Source organism: Lactuca sativa, chromosome 7 (genome assembly GCF_002870075.4).
Source record: "Lactuca sativa cultivar Salinas chromosome 7, Lsat_Salinas_v11, whole genome shotgun sequence".
Classification (NCBI taxonomy): Eukaryota; Viridiplantae; Streptophyta; class Magnoliopsida; order Asterales; family Asteraceae; genus Lactuca; species Lactuca sativa.
Genome location: NC_056629.2, coordinates 59,934,926 through 59,957,946, shown reverse-complemented (window position 1 = coordinate 59,957,946; position 23,021 = coordinate 59,934,926). Strand labels below are relative to the sequence as shown.

The following is a 23,021-nucleotide window of genomic DNA, read 5'->3' as shown; positions in this document are numbered from 1 at the left end:
GTTTAAAATGTAATAAAAAAAATACATTTATACGGTTTCAAATGGAAATTGGTCAACACTAAACAAAATTGGAAAAAATGATGTTTGATTTAGAACAAAAAAACAAAGTGTTGAAATTGAAAACTTACTGTTAAAATCGAAAAAATTGAAAACTTAGTGTCTTTTGTGGAAAAAAATTTCAATTTTGACATGTTAGCATGTCATTTCAGCATGCCACATTATCAAAACTGACACGTAATCATGTTATAACAATAGGTAACCAGATTAACCGGTCAAGTGGTCAGAATTGTAATCATTTGAATAACGCAGTATCAAATTTGAGACAAAAAAACAGTATCAAATTAAAATTTTGATGTAAACTTAGTATCTTTTGTGTTATTTACCCTTTTATCTATGATTAGATCTTAGGATTTTAAGATCGTACAAATTGAAATCAATTTTAATCATACTAGGATTTATGTTAACCAATATTTATGCTGAGATTTTAGGATTATGACTAGTATATTAAGCTTTTAACGTTCGATCCGATCCTACCTCTTTAGCCTTTATTATATAGTTGAGCCTTAAAAATCCGTCCATACATCTTGAAACGAGCATTACATGTTGCAAGAGGGCGAAACCAGAAAGTGACATTAGGTATTACCATTTCATCTTAATATACAGAGCATCACGACACTCGTGTTATTTTCTTTATAAATTTATGTCGTTAGTTGTATATGATTATGATTATCTTGTTTCTTTTTCTATTTATGATTTTTTCTTCCAAATTTTTTGTGGTTTGTATTAACAAGAATTATAGTTCATGCTTAAAAATTTAAAGTTAATTTCATCATTGTTGTTTTAATCAATACCAAGTTATAATGAGTATTGTACAAACAAGACATTGCAAACAAATTCGAAGACTAGTTCATTTTGGTAAGTCTTCCGATCGTAATTTTACAAAACATAAAACGATTTTAGTTAAGATCTCGATCTTAACAATCTTGATTTTATCAGCTACTCGGTATTTTTTAAGTGTTTATTTTACTTTTATGATTTGTAAATTTAATCCCGTATTCAATAATATTTCATTTTATTCTTAATTGTACTTAAATTTCATATATTTATTATTTTTTTACTAACTAGTAAATGACTCTGTGCTTAGCCGCAAGGTTTACGTGTTTTTGTTACGTATTAACAGTAAGAATTGATTAAATCGGTGGCATTTTACAAAGTTTAAACTTCAGGGGGTCAAAATAACATTTCAAAAAAAGGAGGGGTGGAAAATATATTTAAAATATTCTATACAACTCTGTATTCAAACATTTTTTTTACACAAATCATATTTGAATACGAAATGATTCTAAAAGAAATATCACCGGGCATTAAGATTAAATAATTAAATATCTTACAATGCGTCATATATTAATAAAAATTTGATACAATTGTTTAATTAGTGAAAAAAATTCAAAAATCAAAATATTATCAGATGAATAAAATGAAATATTATTAAATTAAGGGGATTAAATGTACAAAACACAAATCAAAATAAGGCTTGATAAATATCAAGTGATCTAGAGAAATGAAAATAAGTCATATGCTCCAAATAGTAATAAGCTATTTATTGGTTATTTCAAATAGTATTCGCCACAAAATAATGGAGATGCTCTTAACAAGCAATCTTTCATGTGTCCATTGCAAGAACATCTTGAACATTGTTGATATAAAATTGGCTATAAAATAACACCTCGTGTTTTGTTTTTTTAGGGATCTTGGTTATAATATAAAACAAGATACAAAAAGACCAAAAGTTCAATTTTTGACATGAAACAAGAGAAAGGAACCAAAAGGTAATTGTGTTATGATAAACCACCAACTTACTCTTGTGCTTGAAACACCTCAAGAGCTTTGTTTACATTCAGTGGCATCACATAAAGCTTTCTATATGGGTACCACCATTTTCAAGGGTGGATGGAATTTCTGCATCCTGCAAGTAAAAAGGGGTAAAGTTGGATTAAAAGAAGTAGACAACATTCCGATGATAGATTATGATTATGAAAGTCTGTTTGTAACGTCCCCAAAACCATATCATAAAACATGAGGAGCGGTACGATCACGCCTTCGCCTTGCCACGATCTCCTGAGGTACCTGAAACAATAAACTGCAACTGTAAGCCCGAAAGCTTAGTGAGTTCCCCTAAAGTACCCATACACACATAACATACACATACAACAAAGAACAACATACTGTGGGTCCGATCAACCTTCCGGTTAGAATACCCCTGACCCTCAACCTTCGGGTTGGAATGCCAACATACTACGAGCCCAATCATCCTATCAGGATGGAATACTCTCGGCCTACGACCATCGGGTTGGAATGCCCAGCCACCTATCCTACTACTACAACTACTATGGGTCCAATCATCTTGCAAGATGGAATACCCCAGGCCCCTCAACCATCGGGTTGGAATGCCGACCTACTATGAGTCCAATCATCCTACCGGGATGAAATACTCCTGGCCAACAACCATCGGGTTGGAATGCCCCACCTCCTAACATGCAATAATAACTACTATGGATCCAATCATCCCTCATGATGGAATACCCCAGGCCCCTCAACCATCGGGTTGGAATGCCCTTACACTAGCAAACAAATATACATAACAGGCAACCACATAACACTCTACAGAAAACAACATACTAGGGCCCTATCATCCTACTGGGATGGAATACCCTCTGCTACTGCTCAATCATGCATGTACCACAGGTAATCCTCCTACCAGAGTACATAAGGCAAGACCAACTACAGGTCTATTCACATAACCACTACCCAACTACTAAGGTGCTGATCCAACAGAACTTGTCGTCTCTTAACCATCCTTTCCTCTAGGATACTAACTACAGAGCATACCGACATATCATTATCCTATCTACCAGGATACTAACAAGCACATCACCACATAAACATAACAAGCTCTAAACAAATCATCACATAAACATAATAAGCTCTAAACAAATCATCACATAAACATAATAAGCTCTAAACAATTCAAAGGGCCGGCCTTGGTGCCTTAGACCCTTGAGTACAGTGAAGATAACTCACCTGAAATGAAGAACCGAACCACAAAAGCACACACCCGAAGCACTGCTCCAGACTCCAAAACCTATTGCCATCAATGGACCATTGACATAAATAACCAATTGCCATAACACCTTAGAAGGTAAAGGTCAAAGTCCAGGCCAAGGTCAACTTCCTGTCTGACTCTACTCGCCGAGTCAACCCATTGATTCGTCGAGTCCCTATACTCAGAAAACTCTTAGAACACGACTCAACTCGCCGAGTCAACCCAAGACTCCTCGAGTCCAACGATCTCCGAGTTCCATCCTGCTCAACTCACAGAGCCACCTCCTGACTCACTGATTCAAGGCTTAACCAGAAGAGATTAGGGTTATACGACCAGACTCGCCGAGTCCAAGGAAATCTTCAACAGACTCGCCGAGTTGTTCTTCCAACTCGCTGATTCCATGTTCATGTTCATACAACTCGCAGAGTACACCCATGTGACTCGCCAAGTCTCTCCAGTTCTTACTCCATATAGTGGCTTTTCAAGCCATGCAGGGGCTCCAATCCATAGATCTACCCTTTTACAATCTATCCCTCACGTAAAGTGGCAAACTTTGCGTGAACTCAAGGAGCTATGAGCCCAAAATTCTCTAGGGCTAGGGTTTAAGACAAAGGGGTTTCACTAACAACTCTTAAACAGAAGCTTTATGGCACTCTGGACCATCACAAGTTTAGATATGAGGTAGCAACCTCAGATCTAACTTCCAAACCCGAAATAACTCTCAATCACACCAAAAATGCCCCACATCTCAAGCAATAATAGATCTAGATGCAAAAGAGCTTAAGCAACAGATTATTACCTCCAATGCAAGCTCCAACTGAAGTAGATCTCTGATCTTAACCACTCCTTTGCAGCAAGCCTCTTGATCTTCAAGCCCCTTTCAAAGATTTCTCCTCCAAAGCTCCAATCTCTCTATTATTGGAGTCTCGCTCGAGTTCTAGGGTTTCTTGGTCTAAAAAGGGTAGCAAAGAGGCCGAGGGTGGGTTATAATGTGCTTTATATAGGGGACAACCCACGGGATTAGGGTTTTCTCTCTACAACACCAACTCGTCGAGTCCAACCGCCGACTCGACGAGTTGGCCACTTATTCCGCGACCAAATCCCGCTCCGACTCGGCGATTAAGCATGCCTACTCGTCGAGTCCCTTTCCTTAATTTACACTTTAAGCCCTTCAATAATACCTTTGGAATTTAGGATGTTACACTGTTGCTATTTCTTGCATTTATCATTAATGGTTAATGAGAGTTATGAAGTAATTACCTTGAAAACTAAGGTAAGTTCATCTTGGTCACGTAGTAGGAGAGATAAGCACTACCAACAAGTAACTGGAGTAACATGTTCATTCAGCACCGGTTTAAGAATCTTGCTTACAGGAATAAATCATAGCCTTATCTTTCCGCTATACTCATACACAAAACAAAAAATCAATGATGATGATGATGAGGGTATTTACGTCTTTTGCACGGACTAGAGTTCCACTGTCCCACCTTTTTCGACCTTTATGGATGGGACAAAAGGTTGCAATTTGTCTCACTGACATCAGTCTCAATCATATGCAGTACAACTTGTTTTTTCATTAGTGAATTTTTTTATAGATGTTGGGGTAAGTTGAGTACCTTCCATAATGAGTTTCAAGTTGGACTCCAAAAGCAGGCATGATTATCACGGACTCTGAAACCAAAAAAAATGTATTTCAAATTAATATTACACGATGTCTTTTATTTTATTTTTTAAGTTTTAACGGTTGATATATGTTTGAAAGGATACCTAATTTAATATGGTTGCAGGGATCTCACCTTTCACAATTGGTCTCCAAATAAACAATTTGACCAAGAGAAGACCAAAAAGTAGGCACCATAAAACAGTCGTGACTGGTTTTCCCTGTAGATGAGGAAAAACCATTGTGATCGTTGTAAAGTAGAAGTATGAAATGTAAGATACACAATCAATAGCCCCATTTATCAGCTTTTCATAAACACATACAACACAAAACTCAACATATATGACTAGTAGATCACATTAGATTCAAAATTGGGAAGAAATTACAAGCACATATAGGACATGAAACTCAAAAAAGTAGAGTTACTAATTAGATAATTAATCATACCTGTTCGAAATGGAGAAAGGCAACATATGCTACGAGAAGTATCACAAAGAGGTATATGACAATTGGCTTCACAACACTTCTCTGAGCGACAATATGGTGGGTGTCAACAGCTTGGAGAGGAAGAAACTTGTGATAATCATGCACATATGTAAATCTCGCATTCGAAATTATAGAAGGCTCCACCATTTTAGAACCAAAATTGGAGCTCAAGGAATCATCATTAAAAAGGATCTTTGCAAAATTTGTATCATAATCAAAACACGGATGATAAATGGTACGAAACTTTACATGAAGGCTGAAGCAAACCACAAATGTCATATATGAAGCAGTAGATTTCGATCCTAAGAGAGAAGAAATCAGAGCTAAACAAAGGTCTTTAAAGACATTGTCTCTTTTTTCCTGTCATACAATAAATAAGAAATCAAGAATAGAATAAAAATGCAGATTACCGAAACAAACATAGATAAATAGATTTCGAACTCAAAAAGTAAAACTTGAACAAGACAACAACAAAAAAAATTAGAATTTATAAAGCCAACAAGGAAACGAAATCAAAATAAAAGAAATTGACCTCACCCAAATCAGATTCACACTCGGTCATAATTGTTGTACCAAATCACTATATCAAGAACCTAGTAGGCTTGAACCACGATCTTTAACCACCAACCAATATTAGAGAAATATGGAAAATTGGGATATGTAATCAGTTATAGAATGTAATCAGTGATAAATAATAAATTGGGACTTGAGAGCTATGTATTATCGAGTGAAAGTGAAAAATCAATCGTTCTTACTTTTATTTATGACGTGATTCTAGGCATCCAATCGACAGCTTTTCAGAGCGCCTGTGCAATTGAAGAAACGATAGATGGTTGTTTGGCGCCTAACTTTTCGTTGCCTCAACTGCTTTCTCACGTTCGAAATCAGATCACAAAACAAAACATAGGGATAATATTTTTACTATATGAATAACATGATTTTTTTGCCCCTAAGAATTTGATGTATTGGGCCTAAGCCCAAGTTGCCGGCTCTGAAATTATCAGCCAACAAATTTTATTAAGAATTTTAACATTACTAAGTTGAGGACTCTTGCAATTAGAAACTTAATTTTCAGCTAAAACTCACTTACGAGCAAATTGAAGATTTTTTTTTCAGATTAATTAGGTACATTATATCAGTTGAGATGTTTTGTTTTTTTATAAAATAAGAAACAAATAGAGGATAAAATGGACCTTTGAGTTACTTGATTTCTAATTTCTTACGAGGTCCAGAATGTTTTTTTTTCATGAGAATCAGACAACACGTTTAGAGGAAGCAACATCAATTTGTATTCTTTGATGGGTGGGAGTGACAATCGCAAAGTAACCATTCCTGTTTAATGGTGAGAATCCATGTAACATCCCAAAATTCAAGGCCAAAAATTTCGTTTTAATTAAGTTATTACATAAAACCATCAGTATAAAAACATTCATAATAGTATCTCATGTCAAACTAAAGTGTCAATATTCAAAACATATTATCATAAAACCATATCAGAGTGTAATCCCAAAGATCTCATGTGCGGAAAACATAGTGTGATGCGCTGCGATCAAGCCGGCTCCTTTCCTTTAAACACGAACTACCTGAAACCAAAACTGAAAACCATAAGCACGAAGCTTAGTGAGTTCCCCCATCATACCACATATCATACAATCATATAATGAACAGCTAGGAGATACGGGTCTCGCCCACACTCATGGAGGTACGTGCCTCGCCCACTCTCCGCTAGCTGGGAGATACGGGCCTCGCCCACAATCATGGAGGTACGGGCCTCGCCCACACTCCACTATCTCTGAGATACGGGCCTTGCCCACACTCAGCTACTAAACCATAGCATGCAAGTATATACAATCACATACTAAACAGCTAGGAGATATGGGCCTCACCCACACTCATGGAGGTACGGGCCTCGCCCACACTCCACTATCTCTGAGATACGGGCCTTGCCCACACTCAGCTACTATCACAAATATCATAACACAAACATACTATCAGACATACCTGGGGTGTTCAAACTACCCTTCGGTCCTAACAACCGAACTTGGGGACTATTCCCCTCCTACTACCACTGTCACATATAACATATCATGCCAACATATAAACATATCATCACATGCTGTCAGACATATCCGGGGTGTCTGACCTACCCTTCGGTCCTAACAACCGAACTCTACTACTATCACATAACATATCATGCCAGCATATAACATATCAGGTAGTAGCAAACCTAGATGATATCATAAAGACAATCATCTAACATACAACTCCTACTGGTGGGCCGGCATTGTGGCCGTAGACCCACCGCTACTGGAAGGTAACTCACCTCACACTGCTGAAGTCCCGTAGACACAATCCCATACTGCTGAGTCCCGCAGACTCAACCCCAGCTGCTGGATGACAGATTCCCGATCTGTCAATATCAAAACATCACCCAATTAATAATTGGGTCCCACTACATAACCATAAACACTTACTTTGGATAATTACATTACCCCAAGCTTGGCTTATTTAAGCCCAAGGCCCAACCCGTAGGCCCAAAGTCAACTAGGAAATCAAGGCCCAACACATGGCCCAATTTTCCAAATTCGGCCTAGGCCTATACATGGTCTCATTCTGAGGCCCAACATCATATAATCATTAAGGCCCAAACTATGGCCCAATTTTCCAAATTGGGCCCAAGCCCCTTACATGGGCCTTACCCTAGGCCCATTAAATTATTCTAGTCTAATTGCTTGACTTTGGATGGCCTATTAATAACCCGATCATCAAGGCCCAAAAGGAAGGCCCAACAATAAACCCAAGTGAAATTAGGGTTTCCCATAAAATGATGATTAGGGTTAAGTTTCCTACTTAACCCATTAAGGACTTAATCCATTAAGTCCATTATCGCTTAGATTAATCTTTGCCAAAGTTTATTATTTAATATCTCAAGTTATTAAATAATTCTCGTGTGCTTCCCGATTAATTCTCAAAAATTAGAGTTTAATTGACATTAGTGTTTTCCAACCCAAAGACTAACCCATTTATTAACTTGTTGGGCTTCTAGATCGATTAGGGCTTTGTTGGGCCTACTAGGCCCACTAGAATGTCATTAAGCCCATTAGGGTTTTATTAGGGTCCATTAAGGTTTTATTAAGCCCATTAAGTCTTATTAGGCCCATTAGGGCTTCCTTGGGCCCATTAGGGTTTCAAACCCTCCAAACGAATCAACACAATCGAGACAAGGCACACCGCCACCCGACACAGCGGCCGGTGGCGGCAACCACCACCCTAAGGTGGTGGTTTTCAACTTCTTTTATTATTTCAAGTTGTACTTTACATTTTACAATGTTGAATATCTAAATAACACACACTAAACAAATAAACACACACACAACCACCTTGTGGTGGCCGGCGACGACAGATGGTGGCAACAGCCACTACCCTACGGTGGTGGTAGCTGTTCTTGAATTTCCGACCTAGACTCACTCCTACAACGAGCAACAACTCGGAACTCAACATGCTTGCGACACAGCAACTGAGATGCGTACAACAACCTCCTTTAGGGTGGCGGACGCTGACCGGAGCAATCGTAACGAACCTTACGAAAGGCGGTGATCTTGATTGATGCCTGGAGAGATAGAGAGGACTTGGGGCGACACTAATGGCAGCAGCAGCAACGAAAGAAGAGAGCCCTAGCTCGGCCTTTATTTACGGCAATGCAACAACAAACGTCACCGGAAAAAGGCGGAGATGATGGCGTTAGACGGCAACACCGTGGCTCCTCCGTGCTACAGCGACAGACATAGGCTGAGGCAGCCAACCAAACGCGAACAACAACACACCCACGAGCCGCTTCCCAATCCCCGAGTCTCTTTGTCTTGCCGGCGGCGGAACAAGGTGGGTGCTCCGGTGGTTCTTTGGTGTTGGCGAAGAGATGGCGGCTGGGAGGAGAGGATGGAGAGGGTGATGGCTGAATAATGGCTCTTAGGGTTAGGGTTACAGATGAGTCGATGGTTATATACCCGATTCACACAACTTCAACCCATAATGACGGAATTAGCCCCTCCTTCTCCAATTTCTTTCAAATCCATACCATATTTTACCCTTTGAACCCTCACCATTAAAATCCTTTACAAATTAGGTACACAAATAACCAAACAGTCCCCCAATGTCTTAATTATAACATATTCAGCCCCTCCACCTCATTTCTTTTAAAAAAATTCTCGATAATTACCACAGAGCCCCTGACTTGATAAATATTTATAAATTGAGTCCTGAAGTCACACTTTTAACCCCCGACTTCTAAAAAGTGTGGCAATTAACTCCTCGAAACCAACACCCTGCATATATAATTATTTATTTTAGGCTACCATTCGTTCATTAATTTGCTTATTTAACTAATAAATAAACGGGTGTTACAATCCAAAAAGATGACAATCCTAAAGTAACATAGTGTCTTTAATGGTTTTAATTAATATTGTGTAATTCAAGAAAAAAATGCAAAAAAAAGATGTTTTCTTGGGTGGCAGTAGTTTCATTTCTACAAATTTAGATCATTTTAGGAGGGTTTCTTTGTAAATATTCATGTCCAAATAACATTTTTAAAAAAATAGGGGTGGAAAATACATTTTTCAAAATAGAGGAGTAAAAATCATATATATATATATATATATATATATATATATATATATATATATATATATATATATATATATATATATATATATATAACATTACTAAGTTGAGGACTCTTGCAACTAGAAACTCAACTTTTAGCTAAAACTCACTTATGAGCAAATTGAATTTTTTTTTTCAGATTAATTAGGTACATTATATCAGTTGAGATGTTTTGTTTTTTTATGAAATAAGAAGCAAATAGAAGATAAAATGGACCTTTGAGTTACTTGATTTCTAATTTCTTACGAGGTGCTTTTTTTTCATGAGAATCAGACACCACATTTAGAAGAAGCAACATCAATTTGTATTCTTTGATGGGTGGGAGTGACAATCGCAAAGTAACCATTCCTGTTTAATGGTGAGAGAGTCCAAAAAGATGACAATCCTAAAGTAACATAGTGTCTTTAATGGTTTTAATTAATATTATGTAATTCTAGAAAAAAAATACAAAAAAAAGATGTTTTCTTGGGTGGGAGTAGTTTCATTTCTACAAATTTAGATCATTTTAGGAGGGTTTCTTTGTAAATATCCATTTCCAAATAACATTTTTAAAAAAAGAGGGGTGGAAAATACATTTTTCAAAATAGAGTAAAAATCATATATATATATATATATATATATATATATATATATATATATATATATATATATATATATATATATATATATACACACACACACACACACACACACACACACACACACACACACACACTACATGGACAGGGGATAAATACGAAAATCTAGACAAAGAAGGGGTAAAAATAACATCTTATAAAGTTGAAGATGGAGGATGGAGGAGTGAAATTAGTATTTTAAAAAGTAGTACAAGAATAAAAAATATCATTTCGAAACAGAAAGATTGTATATGATAGATTATATAAAATTAAGGGATTAAAATTGCATTTTGTAAACATTTAATTAATTTATTTTATATTAAATAATATTTCATTTATGAAATATTAACTTTATAATAATTATAACAATTTTCAATATTTTTTTTATTTTATAACTATAAACATCATATAATCACATTTCAAAACTTCAGAAAAAAAAAATCCGGATCCGGAGAGAGTTGTATTTATTGTTTTAATTGATTATAGAAGTTAGTCTATAAGTAGGGATTGTTTGCACTTCAAAGAAAAAAACTCATCATCTACTTGTAAATATTTTTACATATATTCACATTATCTCATACTTTCTAATTTCCACTTCCTATATAATCAAAGAAAAAAGAATTCTATCACAACACCGATGAACAATTTGTGTCATCAAAAATATTGTGCAATGAGATTAAAACAAAATATATATCGTAGATTTTGACCTACATTTTCAAATGCTCCTTCTATTCACCACCTACATGATGGGTCTTTGAAATCGTCCGGCAGGCAGTATTTATTATTTTAAATAACTTATTACTTTTGACATTATTATCTTTTATCTATTTAAAATATTCTATACAACCATGTATTCAAACCTTTTTTTTACACAAATCATATTTGAATACGAAATGATTCTAAAAGAAATATCACCAAGCATTAAGATTAAATAATTAAATACCTTACAATGCGTCATATATTAACAAAAATTTGATACAATTGTTTAATTAGTGAAAAAAAAAATGAAATGGAATATTATTTAAATTAAGGGGACTAAATGTACAAAACACAAATCAAAATAAGGCTTAATAAATATCAAGTGATCGAGAGAAATGAAAATAAGTCATGCCCCAAATTGCAACAACATCTCGAACATTGTTGATATAAAATTGGCTATAAGATAACACCTCGTGTTTTATTTTTTAGGGTTCTTGATTATAATTATAAAACATGATACAAAAAGACCAAAAGTTCAATTTTTGACATGAAACATGTACATGTTTTGAGCCTTTGAAGAGGAGAAAGGAACCAAAAGGTAATTGTGTTATGATAAACCACCAACTTACTCTTCTTCTTGAAACACCTCAGAGCTTTGTTTACATTCAGTGGCATCACATAAAGCTTTCCATATGGGTACCAACATTTTCAAGGGTGGATGGAATTTCTGCATCATGCAAGTAAAAAAGGAGTAAAGTTGGATTAAAAGAAGTAGATAGCATTCCGATGATAGATTATGATTATGAAAGTCTGTTGCTATTTCTTGCATTTATCATTAATGGTTAATGAGATTTATGAAGTAATTACCTTGAAAACTAAGGTAAGTTCATCTTGGTCACGTAGTAGGAGAGATAAGCACCACCAACAAGTAACTGGAGTAACATGTTCATTAAGCACCGGTTTAAGAATCTTGCTTACAGGGATAAAGCATCGCCTTATCTTTCCACTATACTCGTACACAAAACAAAAAATCAATGATGATGATGATGAGGGTATTTACGTCTTTTGAACGGACTAGAGATCCACTGTCCCACCTTTTCGACCTTTATGGATGGGACAAAAGGTTGCAATTTGTCTCACTGACATCAGTCTCAATCATATGCAGTACAACTTGTTTTTTCATAAGTGAATTTTTTTATAGATTTTGGGATAAGTTGAGTACCTTCCATAATGAGTTTCAAGTTGGACTCCAAAAGAAGGCATGATTATCACGGACTCTGAAACCAAAAAAAATGTATTTCAAATTAATATTACACAATGTCTTTTATTTTATTTTTTAAGTTTTAACGGTTGATATATGTTTGAAAGGATACCTAATTTAATATGGTTGCAGGGATCTCACCTTTCACAATTGGTCTCCAAATAAACAATTTGACCAAGAGAAGACCAAAAAGTAGGCACCATAAAACAGTCGTGACTGGTTTTCCCTGTAGATGAGGAAAAACCATTATGATCGTTGTAAAGTTGAAGTATGAAAAGTAAGATACACAATCAATAACCCCATTTATCAGCTTTTCATAAACACATACAACACAAAAACTCAACATATATGACTAGTAGATCACATTAGATTCAAAATTGGGAAGAAATTACAAGCACATATAGGACATGAAACTCAAAAAAGTAGAGTTACTAATTAGATAATTAATCATACCTGTTCGAAATGGAGAAAGGTAGCATATGCTACGAGAAGTATCACAAAGAGGTATATGACAATTGGCTTCACAACACTTCTCTGAGCGATAATATGGTGGGTGTCAACGGCTTGGAGAGGAAGAAACTTATGATAGTCATGCACATATGTAAATCTCGCATTCGAAATTACAGAAGGCTCCACCATTTTAGAACCAAAATTGGAGCTCATGGAAACGATATCGTCTTCCCCTGTAACATTTTAATCACGATCAGCATCTACATGATATAACCAAACCCTTTTGCAAACCCTAATTCGGTAAGATGTCCCATGGTTCTGAATGAAAAAAATAACCATTTTACCTTGGGTAAATGTCATTGTAGCCCTATGAAGTTTCATGATTTGGTTTAAAAGGTCCCTTTTGTTTTTTTTGACATTTAAGGGGAACAAAATGTAGTTTTACCAGCTAAAGTAGTCCAATGACCTGGTTTCTTAGCCTAGTCACACTCCAAGTCATGTAATGAGTTCATTCGGAGTCGACTCGCCCTACACGTCACCGAGTTGAGTCGAATCGGTTGCTTGGTCCCTAAGGGTCATTGTGGTCCCAATATATATAAAGGGAGGGTTTAATAAAGCAAACCCTAATACATTATACCCATTTTCGGCCAAACAATTACCGACAAGGAGACAATCCCTTTCACGAGAATCACGAGATGGCTACCGCACCACTGTCATCAGATTCGATCTCGTTAAATTCTCGAGACCGGATGAATTTCAGTGACATACACACAATTTTTTGTGATTGTGGGGAGAGAATGGCAGAAACACAGGTTTTTGTTTTTTCCAGTTAACATTTTCATTATAGGTTGTCACTTCCTCAACATTTGTGTCATTGTCATCCATACGAAAATATGCATCCTCATCAGGAGGACTTGATGGGATTGACTGCACTTTAGGGCATAGCTTGCTCAAAAAAACATCATTTATGGTCTTATTCATAGGAGTGGAATGAAATAATCATGTACATTAACTTTGCAAGTCATCAATCTCATTCTGAAAAGGTCTCAGGCTATGCAAGTCCTCGTTATTTCCCCTACACCCGGCATCTTATCTTCAGAACTACAAACTTCAGCTTCGTCATCCAGTATCCATTGATGGACATTAGAACCAAGATGATCCATGTAAACTTGGATTACACATCAGTTGTCGTACCCAACTTGAATGAACCCTTGGTAGTCTTTCTCGATGGCTATTATCCTCAATCCTGGCATGCAAAAATACACATTCAAACATTCCTCGTTCGCGAATCTTTGAATGAACAGTAGAAATTCTTTAACATCCATTCCTGCAAAATCGACATCTGTAAAGCGTTGCTCGGCTCCATCTGAGTAACTTATTGCAAGATACCTAGTAAAAATGTCAGCAAAATGAAGATCTATCTTCATATACACGGCTATGGTATCGATTAGGAGAGAAGCGGTAGAAGAAGAAAGGGGAAGAAGATAGTGATGGGTGAATGACTTATTTACAAAAGGGTTAACTAGGTCAAAACCTCATTTATTGATGTGGCAATGAATCTTTCGACGTGTCAATAATTAACATGAGATGTCTTAAAAAATGCTGAGTAGGATGGGGTTAACCGGCCTACCCATTCTTTTCTATAGAATGGCTTGAAGAGTCGGTAAAACTACATTTTGTTCCCCTTAAATGCCAAAAAAAAAAACAAAAGGGACCATTTAAACCAAATCATGAAACTTCATAGGCTACAGTGACATTTACCCTTTTACCTTAATATGTTGTTTTTTTTTTGGCTGAATTCAGCTTTAATGTTTAGAAATCAACCGAATCAACTTCTTACATTTAAACCTATTATATTATGTAATCCAAGAGATGACATGTTACAAAATATTCTAATATGCTTCTAGTTCAATTTCCGCATGCTTCTATGTGAATTTTAATAGTCTCATCTTCCATTTCATCATTTCATGGTTAAACTTTATATAAAAAAGGGTTTTGGCATAGTTACAAGTCAAAAAGTTTCAACAAAGAAACAATAAAAAACAATTTCTGAATTTCCCTTCAATTATAAATGTATATAATAAAATAATATCATAAACATACAGAGAAAAAACTAAACTGGGCTATGAACAAGATCTAAATTGGCATAAGACTCTTCTTGATCAACATTTTCCAACAAACATATACTTGTCTTTATCTACCATTATATATATATATATATATATATATATATATATATATATATATATATATATATATATATATATATATATATATATATATATATATATATATAAGCTGCAGATTTTTAGAGCATTCCAAGTCTAATGAGTAACAAAGAGCTTTACAATAAGGATCAAGAACAAACATCACTTACCACTACCACCTGCAGCATGAGAGGCACCATAAGCTGCATTCAAAACTTTTCAGCAAAAGCTTTGATCTGCCAATGAAAACGCCATGGGCGTAAATTAGCTTCATGTGGCAACTGCAATGAAGATTCCAATGGAAACATGAAACTAGTGTTTGTTTTTGAATAACAAGAACAACCCAACTGCAAATTAACTTCATATGCCAATCATCAGAGCTTCTTCTGATTGGCATGATCACCAATCATGATTTATTACAACAAAGAGCAAAAAGCTTTTTTAAAAGAAAAAAAGAATTTGGTTCTTAATTATGCTCTGATAAACACCTAAAATCCTGTCAATTTTCACTTATTCCCCAAAATACCCTTTCTGTGTTAACCATAATTTCTTTACTTCAATCCATAATAAATATGATGTTAATGAATGCCTGGTATGAAATCTTCTCCACTAATAGACACAGCCTGTTCAAGATTTAGCATCATACTTTCATTTAGTGAATCCATAACATGTTAATAATCGATTTCACAGATTTTTCAGAATTCATAATAACAACATTTCAGAAAAACAACAAATCAAAAGAAAAAATACTTCATATGTTGTTGTTGAAAAGTAGAAAAACAAGACAAACAACACAAATCAAGACTTCACAGCAATGTTTTTCACATATTTCAGCAACATCTCACAATAAAAACTAAGAGAAACAAGAAATCAGCAAGATTTTCAGAAAAATCCAAGAGAAAACAAAAAGAAACAAGATTTCACAGCAAAAACGAAGGAAAAAAAGAAACCCGCGATTGCATAAAACTATACACCATCTGATTTCAGAAAAAATAAAAGAAAAAAACAACAAATTTTCTATGAAATCACCGAATTCAGGGAACATAAACTTGCAAAAATCATCAGTAACAGAAAACGATAGCACATCTGAGTAATCACTGATTTTAGAAGTTATTTGTGTGTGTGCTTCGATGAGAATAAAGAGTGGAGGCGTGATATTACCTGTAGACGTCGTTGTAGAAGTCGTCGGAGGTGCTTTGGCGTAGCAGTCGGAGGTGGAGCCGGAGGTGCTGTGGCGTAGCAGTCGGAGCTGGAGGCGGAGAGGAGGCCGACGACTGCGACGGCGGGGAGGGAACACAACTTCGACAGATCGATGGAGGTTTGTGTGTGCGCTTTGATGAGAATAAAGGTGTGGGGGCGTGATTTTGAGAGAAAAAAAATGGACAAAATTGCAAAAATATGAAATTCGGGCAAATTTATATGTTTTTGGTAAAAAACCATGGTTCAAAATTGTTTTTTTTTTTATTGTTTTTGGTATCTGTCAACATAAAAAATAAAAAAGACTATTATATTTTTATATTTGTTTTTTTTAAATTTTTTTATATTAATTCAAATGTTTTTCATTAATTAAAATTTAGAAAAAGGCATATCTCTCTCTCTCTCTCTCTCTCTCTCTCTCTCTCTCTCTCTCTCTCTCTCTCTCTCTCTCTCTCTCTCTCTCTCTCTCTCTCTCTCTCTCTCTCTCTCTCTCTCTCTCTCTCTCTCTCTCTCTCTCTCTTGAACATGAACATGAGATCATCTTATGAACACAAACACATTATCAAGAACATCCATATCTTCAAGAACACATACATACATAAGATTTTCTAGGAATCTGGACTTTTCTGAAAACACATTCATACATCAGAATTTTTAGGCTTCTTTAGATAAAATATAAAGGGAAAGGGAGAAGAGAAAAGACGAAGAAGGAGACGATGTTAAAAAAACACAGATAAAGATTTAGTTAAATAAGAGAGAGATTTGTAGATTTTCTTTTTGATTTTTAAGTAAAAGAATAATAAAAGAAATTAAAAAAGAGTTCCTTAAGGGGTATATTCGTCATTTCAGGTTGGGTCTGAACCAAAACCACACAAAAATAACAACCATGAGGACCAAAACCATATAAGATATCTGAAATTAGACCATTGGCGCACCACCAAAAGTTTTTGGACTAAAACTACAGAATTTTGTCAACCACAGGGACCATTTTTGCAATTTTGCCAAAAAAGAAAAAGCGAGAACTAAGGGCAGCTGCATCTTTTTTTTTTCCCAGATGTTGGGTGAAGTCTAATTTTTTAAGAGTCATTTAACAAATTCAGATGTGTATATTAAGAGGATACCAAACAAGTCATATATGAATGTTTAAGAGGTTCCCTCTTAAATTTTCAATTAAGAGGTAAACAAACAGGGCTTAAGAATCTATAAAATTTAGAGCTACCCTTATCAAGAGGTATTAAGTGCTAAACAAATCGTTAGACTAAGGGGTATGGTCCCCACCTACCCACTAGAAAAGTGACGTTATCCATATGCCAAGTCATCTCTACTAAATGTTCACTACAAACCACTAGTCTTTGGAAATGGTTATCACTCCACATCATTTATATTTTTATTATTTTTTATTTTTTTTAACACTAGACTAAATAAAGAAAACATAATTTTAATCTTAAATAATCATTTTACTAATAAAAAAAATTAAACAAACATATTACTTATTTTTAAAATTAAATAAGCATATATAGGTATATATAGTTAGGGGTGTTCAAAAATATCTGCATCCCAAAATATCCGATCCGAAAATCCGATTAGAAATTATCCGAAATTTCGGATATCTGAATTTTCGGATTCGGATAGTGAATTTATAAAGTTTCGGATATTTCGGATATCCGATATCTGAAAAAAATAATTTTTCTTTATTTTTTAATATTTTAAAATGAGAAATTAGAAACATTGACATGCTTAATGGACTAATGTTCCCCACCATTTTCAACTTTTTCGTGATCATTCTTTCCAAACTTTTATTGCAAACCTTTCCATTTACAATCGTTATATATTTGTTTGTTATAATCCTGGTTCGTTGGCTTATAATAAAAAACTATTAAGTAAATGCTACATATATTTATTTGTTGCTATCGATATCCATCTATGTCGCAAGATTTAACATAGTTTCTATTATTAATTTTAAGAGTTGCAGTGATTTTACGGATCAGATGTTCAAATGTGGATATTTATTTAAAAATAATGAAATTCGGATATCCGGTTTAATATCCGAATCCGTATCCGAAATTTCGGATATCCAAAATTTCGGATACGGATTCGGATATCAAAAATCAACTATCCGAATTTTCGGATATCTGATTTTGAACACCCCTATATATAGTAGTTGAGAGAGTTTAACTTAATTCAAAGATAAGTGAAAGAGTGTAATGAAATTAAAAGATATAATCTCAGGGACCATTGTTGTAACTTTAGTTAAAAAGCAAATATTGAAGTCGTTTATCCTATTTGGTTTCCTTCTTCACCCGTTTTTTAGAAAACGGGTCATTTAGCCATTACCAAAACTCAAAGTCTCAAAGCTTGAATCTACTTTTTTTAAACCATTTAAACAATCTCTCCGGTCAATACATTCAACATACACAAGAAAAACGGTCAAATGACATTAACCAATCAAATTTCTCGTAGTTGCTCGTAACCGGATTCGCGCCACACCACACCTACCCCCCTTGGGGGCGGTGTTCACGCGCGGAAAAGTCTGCCACATCAGCCATCACGCGTGAAAATGCATACCATACCGAAAGGCCTTAGTTTTTGCAAAACCTTTTAGGAGAATTAGTCCCTTCAATTTATTAATTTTTGCCACAAAGGTGTTACGTTTTTCCAGATTTAATCCTTACAACAAAGATTTTATATTTTGGTAGAGGAGGTTGTTTGTTTTTTTAGAGAAACCTCTTGAGACCGCTTTTAATAATACGATCCAAAATAGCATTGATACATAGTATTGTTATGATTTGAATTTTTTTTGTAATTGTTAAATATCAAAACTCGAATTGATATTTAATTAAAAAAATGAAACAAAAAGAAACACAAGAAACTACAAAGATATAGTAAAAACGTTTAAAAGAAAACTGAGAAACTAAGTATATATTGATCTTAATAAGTTTTTTTTTTCAAATAATAAAAAGAATAAAAAAATGAAAGAAAAAACCAAAAAATAAAAAGAACAAAAAGAAAGTAAAAAACAGCAAAACCGAGAATATATTCCTCTAAAAAAGTTTTTTTAAAAAAATAAAAAAATAAAAAATAAATAAATAACTCATTTAAATGATGTTCTATGGACATTCGTCGTACGTGATTATTTCTTCGAGATCCGTATTATGTTTCACGGACGTGCGTCGCATGTGAACGCGTCACAACCTAGTAATTGTGTTTGACATTTGTGCCGTTGACGAAATGGACAGTGGAGAATTGTCATTGCAGTTGCTACCGGATCCAGACATATATATATATATATATATATATATATATATATATAGTAGTTTATAACCCGTGGGAACCACGGTTATAAAATTAGTTAAATTTTCATAATAAAAATTTATAATTATTAATTAGTTATTTAAAAAAATCATTTTAAATAAATTATTAATTATTAATTAAGAGATATATCAAATTTTTAAAGTTATTATAACTTTAAATTTATCATATAATTAGAAAATATAAATTTGAATTTTGAAATGAGTTGCCTAATATATCTAAATGACAAATGACATATAATATTAATAAGGGTGTTGTATTAGAGTGACACTTGGCAATTTGAAGGTTAAAATTATTCTTTTATTAGAATTAGAATTAGAATAAGGGTATATATATATATATATATATATATATATATATATATATATATATATATATATATATATATATATATATATATATATATATATATATATATATATAACTTGTATTTTTCCAATTTCTTCGTTCTAAGAGGTTTACTGGAAATCTTTTGGTGATTACAATTTTTTTTGGAGAAAACTTATATTTGACAAACTTTTCTTTGTTTGGCCCAACTCTTTTTTTTGAGCTAAAACGCTTAGTGTCGTTTGATTTACACTTACTAGGTCCGGTTAGAGCTACTGATTTGGTCAGAAGTTAGCCTATTTGATGGAGCTCCTAATTGGCTGACTCGGTCAGCTGTTGCTGACCAATGGACTAATTCGATCCTGTTTAATTTTACTGTTGACCCAAAAGATACAAATGCATCGCGTTTTTATCCTTCGCCCTAAAAGAAAAAACACAGCTCAGCTATTGCACCTCGCTCTTATCGTTCTGCTCCTGCTCGTCGACTCCATTCCTCACGCCGACTACTGCTCATCGGCACCTCCACTGTGAAGCCACCGGCTGGAGACCTCCGATAGCCACACAAATGATAAAGTTATTTTGAACTAAAACTCCGTTCAAAAAACAATTATATTATTATCATTTTAGCAATTTTAACACATTCCAGCAAAAAAAATAATCACCATATTAACATATTGGCCAAATGATAAAACTATTAACTATTGCAGTTAGCAACTCAACTTTCAGCTAAAACTATTGCAGTTGGTAACTCAACTTTCAACTAAAACTGTTGCAGTTAGCAATTTTAATAAGAATTTTAGCATTACTAAGCTGAGGACTCTTGCAGTTAGCAACTCAACTTTTTTTTTGCAGATTAATTAGGCATGTCATATCAGTTGAGGTGTTTTGCTTTTTTATGAAATAAAATAGCAAATAAAAAATAAATGGACCTTATTTGCGTTACTTGATTTCTAACTTCTGTCTTTAATGGTGAGAGAGTCCAGAAAGATAACAATCCCAAAGTAACATAGTGTCTTTAATGGTTTTAATTACTATTGTGTAATTCAAGAAAAAAATGCAAAAAAAGATGTTTTCTTGGGTGGCAATAGTTTCATTTCTACAAATTTAAATCATTTAGGAGGGTTTCTTTGTAAATATCAATGTCCAAAGTAAAATGACTAATATCTCCTTAATATAACTTTTTACAGTTTTCATCATTTATTTTTAATATTTAAATTAATATACACTTGAAAAAGACCCTCACAACCCAACCCACTCATACCACAACCAAATCAATTAAGTGTACGTGTGTGTGTGAAAGAGTCCGAGGACTGCATAACGAGCAAGCTATAGTCCTTAATAAAAACAAAGATAAGAATGTCCATCCTAATTAAGCAAAATGGTGAGTGAAAACCAATTAACAAGTTGCAAGATGAAAATAAACTAGTTGTGGTTATGTAACCAAAATGTTCTTCTACTAATGTGATTCTATATATAGTCTATAATCAAAACAAAGATAAGAAGTCATCACTCATCTAAGAGATTAACATTCAAACAATCATGGGGGAAGTACCACATCGTGTTATAATGGATAATGTCCAGTTGATCTTTATCAGTATCATGAAAGCAATCATAGCTCTTGTAATGTGTCCAAGGGCCAGCCCATGACTCGGGTTTAATAGCAGCAGAAGACCTTATCCTGCCATTGCTAAGAAAGATTGCATATTCTTGTATTGTCTTTTCTGGTGACACCCATTTCATTTCACCAATATCTATTTCCAGAACCTTGTGTGGTGCATAGTGATCTATCACATAAAGGCTTTCACTCGAACTTACAAACTCCGGTGAAAACATATAAGGCTTTGGAAAATTCTTGATTTCAAGTAACGTCCATTTGTGCTTCTGATTTGGAAGGAGTTTGAGTTCGCATACACAAAAATCAGCGTCTAGGGTATATATCTTCCCCTTGAAAACATGTATATCAAGAATGCGGTGATTAGAGTAGACATGATTCCATCCTCGTTTACCTGCTATATAAAAAGATATATTTCCTTCACACCATTCATTCTCATGTAACAAAACAAACACCCAACCGGATATTGAAGGTGAAAAGACAAGAAGGCCCCTAGATATTGAAGGTGAAAAGACAAGGAGCCCCCCGGTACATTCAAGACCAGCACCTTCATATAAGGAGAAACCATGGAAATAAAGTTCGTGCCTTGTGATAGGATTCACTAGCCAGAAGTCGTGGGTTTTACCTCTCGTTAAGATCAGGTAACCACAAGTACATCCAACACACTTCCTACCCTGAGAATCGGGAACAATGGTTCTGAAATTTCTTCCTTCAAAGTCCTTCAGGCACCACAACATTGTATTATCACTATAGTGCTCGAAAAATATCCTCATGGGTGGTTTGGACGCCATAAACGTTTTCTTGTTATAGAGTGCAAATGCCCTCCATGACTTGCAAACTCCACTGAATGCAACAAAATCAACAACTCTCAGTTGCATCATTACTAAAAAAAGCACATCATGGTTAACATATGACCAGGGTGCCACATCACCCTTGTCAAAAGTCTTGAAACTCTTCCTCTTCTTCCTCTTCCTGGTAGATGATGATGATGCATTATCATGATTATGGTTTCTAGTCATACCTACACTTGCAAAATACGATAGAAGAGTTGTAAATAGGGGACAAGGGTACACATACAAACATATGCTACCCTTCTCAAAATATTGTAATAAAAAGACAAAACACATACACACAGAATTTTAGTCATACACAATTGATACACACTAGTTAAAGTTGTTTCCAGTACCAAAACAAACACAACACTAAAATTGTGAAACCATTAATGAGATGGTACATTTACAACATAACGGTTGATATTTATCGATTTAAATAAGTAAAAAGCATCAAAGATTACATTCTAATTTGTTGATCAAAACACCCAATGATATAAAGGCATATCATCGCTACCAAATGACAAGAAAAAAAGGGTTGGCAACTGGACTAAAACCAAAAACTATAATACCCCAAAAAGAGGTTACCCTAGCATGCAATCAC

At 34.5% G+C, this 23,021-nt stretch overlaps 3 protein-coding genes across 5 annotated transcripts; all 3 read right to left on the bottom strand.

The window, feature by feature from the left end:
• Positions 1 to 1,577: 1,577 nt before the first annotated feature.
• LOC111883880 (uncharacterized) lies at positions 1,578 to 5,886 on the bottom strand. The gene is made up of 4 exons (XM_052765917.1): positions 5,211 to 5,886; positions 4,900 to 4,984; positions 4,364 to 4,774; positions 1,578 to 1,959 (listed from the first exon to the last, which is right to left on the bottom strand). Exons 1-3 carry the CDS (start codon positions 5,526 to 5,528, stop codon positions 4,680 to 4,682), a joined length of 498 nt encoding a protein of 165 aa, XP_052621877.1. The 5' UTR covers positions 5,529 to 5,886; the 3' UTR covers positions 1,578 to 1,959; positions 4,364 to 4,679.
• A 5,721-nt stretch (positions 5,887 to 11,607) lies between these two features.
• LOC111883857 (uncharacterized) lies at positions 11,608 to 16,532 on the bottom strand. 3 transcript variants are annotated; one of them, XM_042896392.1, is made up of 8 exons: positions 16,304 to 16,532; positions 15,313 to 15,423; positions 13,280 to 14,262; positions 12,939 to 13,168; positions 12,627 to 12,711; positions 12,447 to 12,501; positions 12,092 to 12,230; positions 11,608 to 11,951 (listed from the first exon to the last, which is right to left on the bottom strand). In XM_042896392.1, exons 3-8 carry the CDS (start codon positions 13,314 to 13,316, stop codon positions 11,850 to 11,852), a joined length of 648 nt encoding a protein of 215 aa, XP_042752326.1. In that variant the 5' UTR covers positions 13,317 to 14,262; positions 15,313 to 15,423; positions 16,304 to 16,532; the 3' UTR covers positions 11,608 to 11,849. The 3 variants fall into 3 exon arrangements, with proteins under 3 accessions (XP_042752326.1, XP_023735955.1, XP_023735956.1); XM_023880187.3 differs by lacking the exon at positions 13,280 to 14,262; XM_023880188.3 differs by lacking the exon at positions 13,280 to 14,262 and having other exon boundaries at positions 15,313 to 15,378.
• A 4,949-nt stretch (positions 16,533 to 21,481) lies between these two features.
• Positions 21,482 to 22,606, bottom strand: LOC111883775 (uncharacterized). Its single transcript, XM_023880091.1, has one exon. The coding sequence runs from the start codon at positions 22,604 to 22,606 to the stop codon at positions 21,482 to 21,484; it is 1,125 nt and encodes a 374-aa protein (XP_023735859.1).
• Between the last annotated feature and the right edge of the window lie 415 nt (positions 22,607 to 23,021).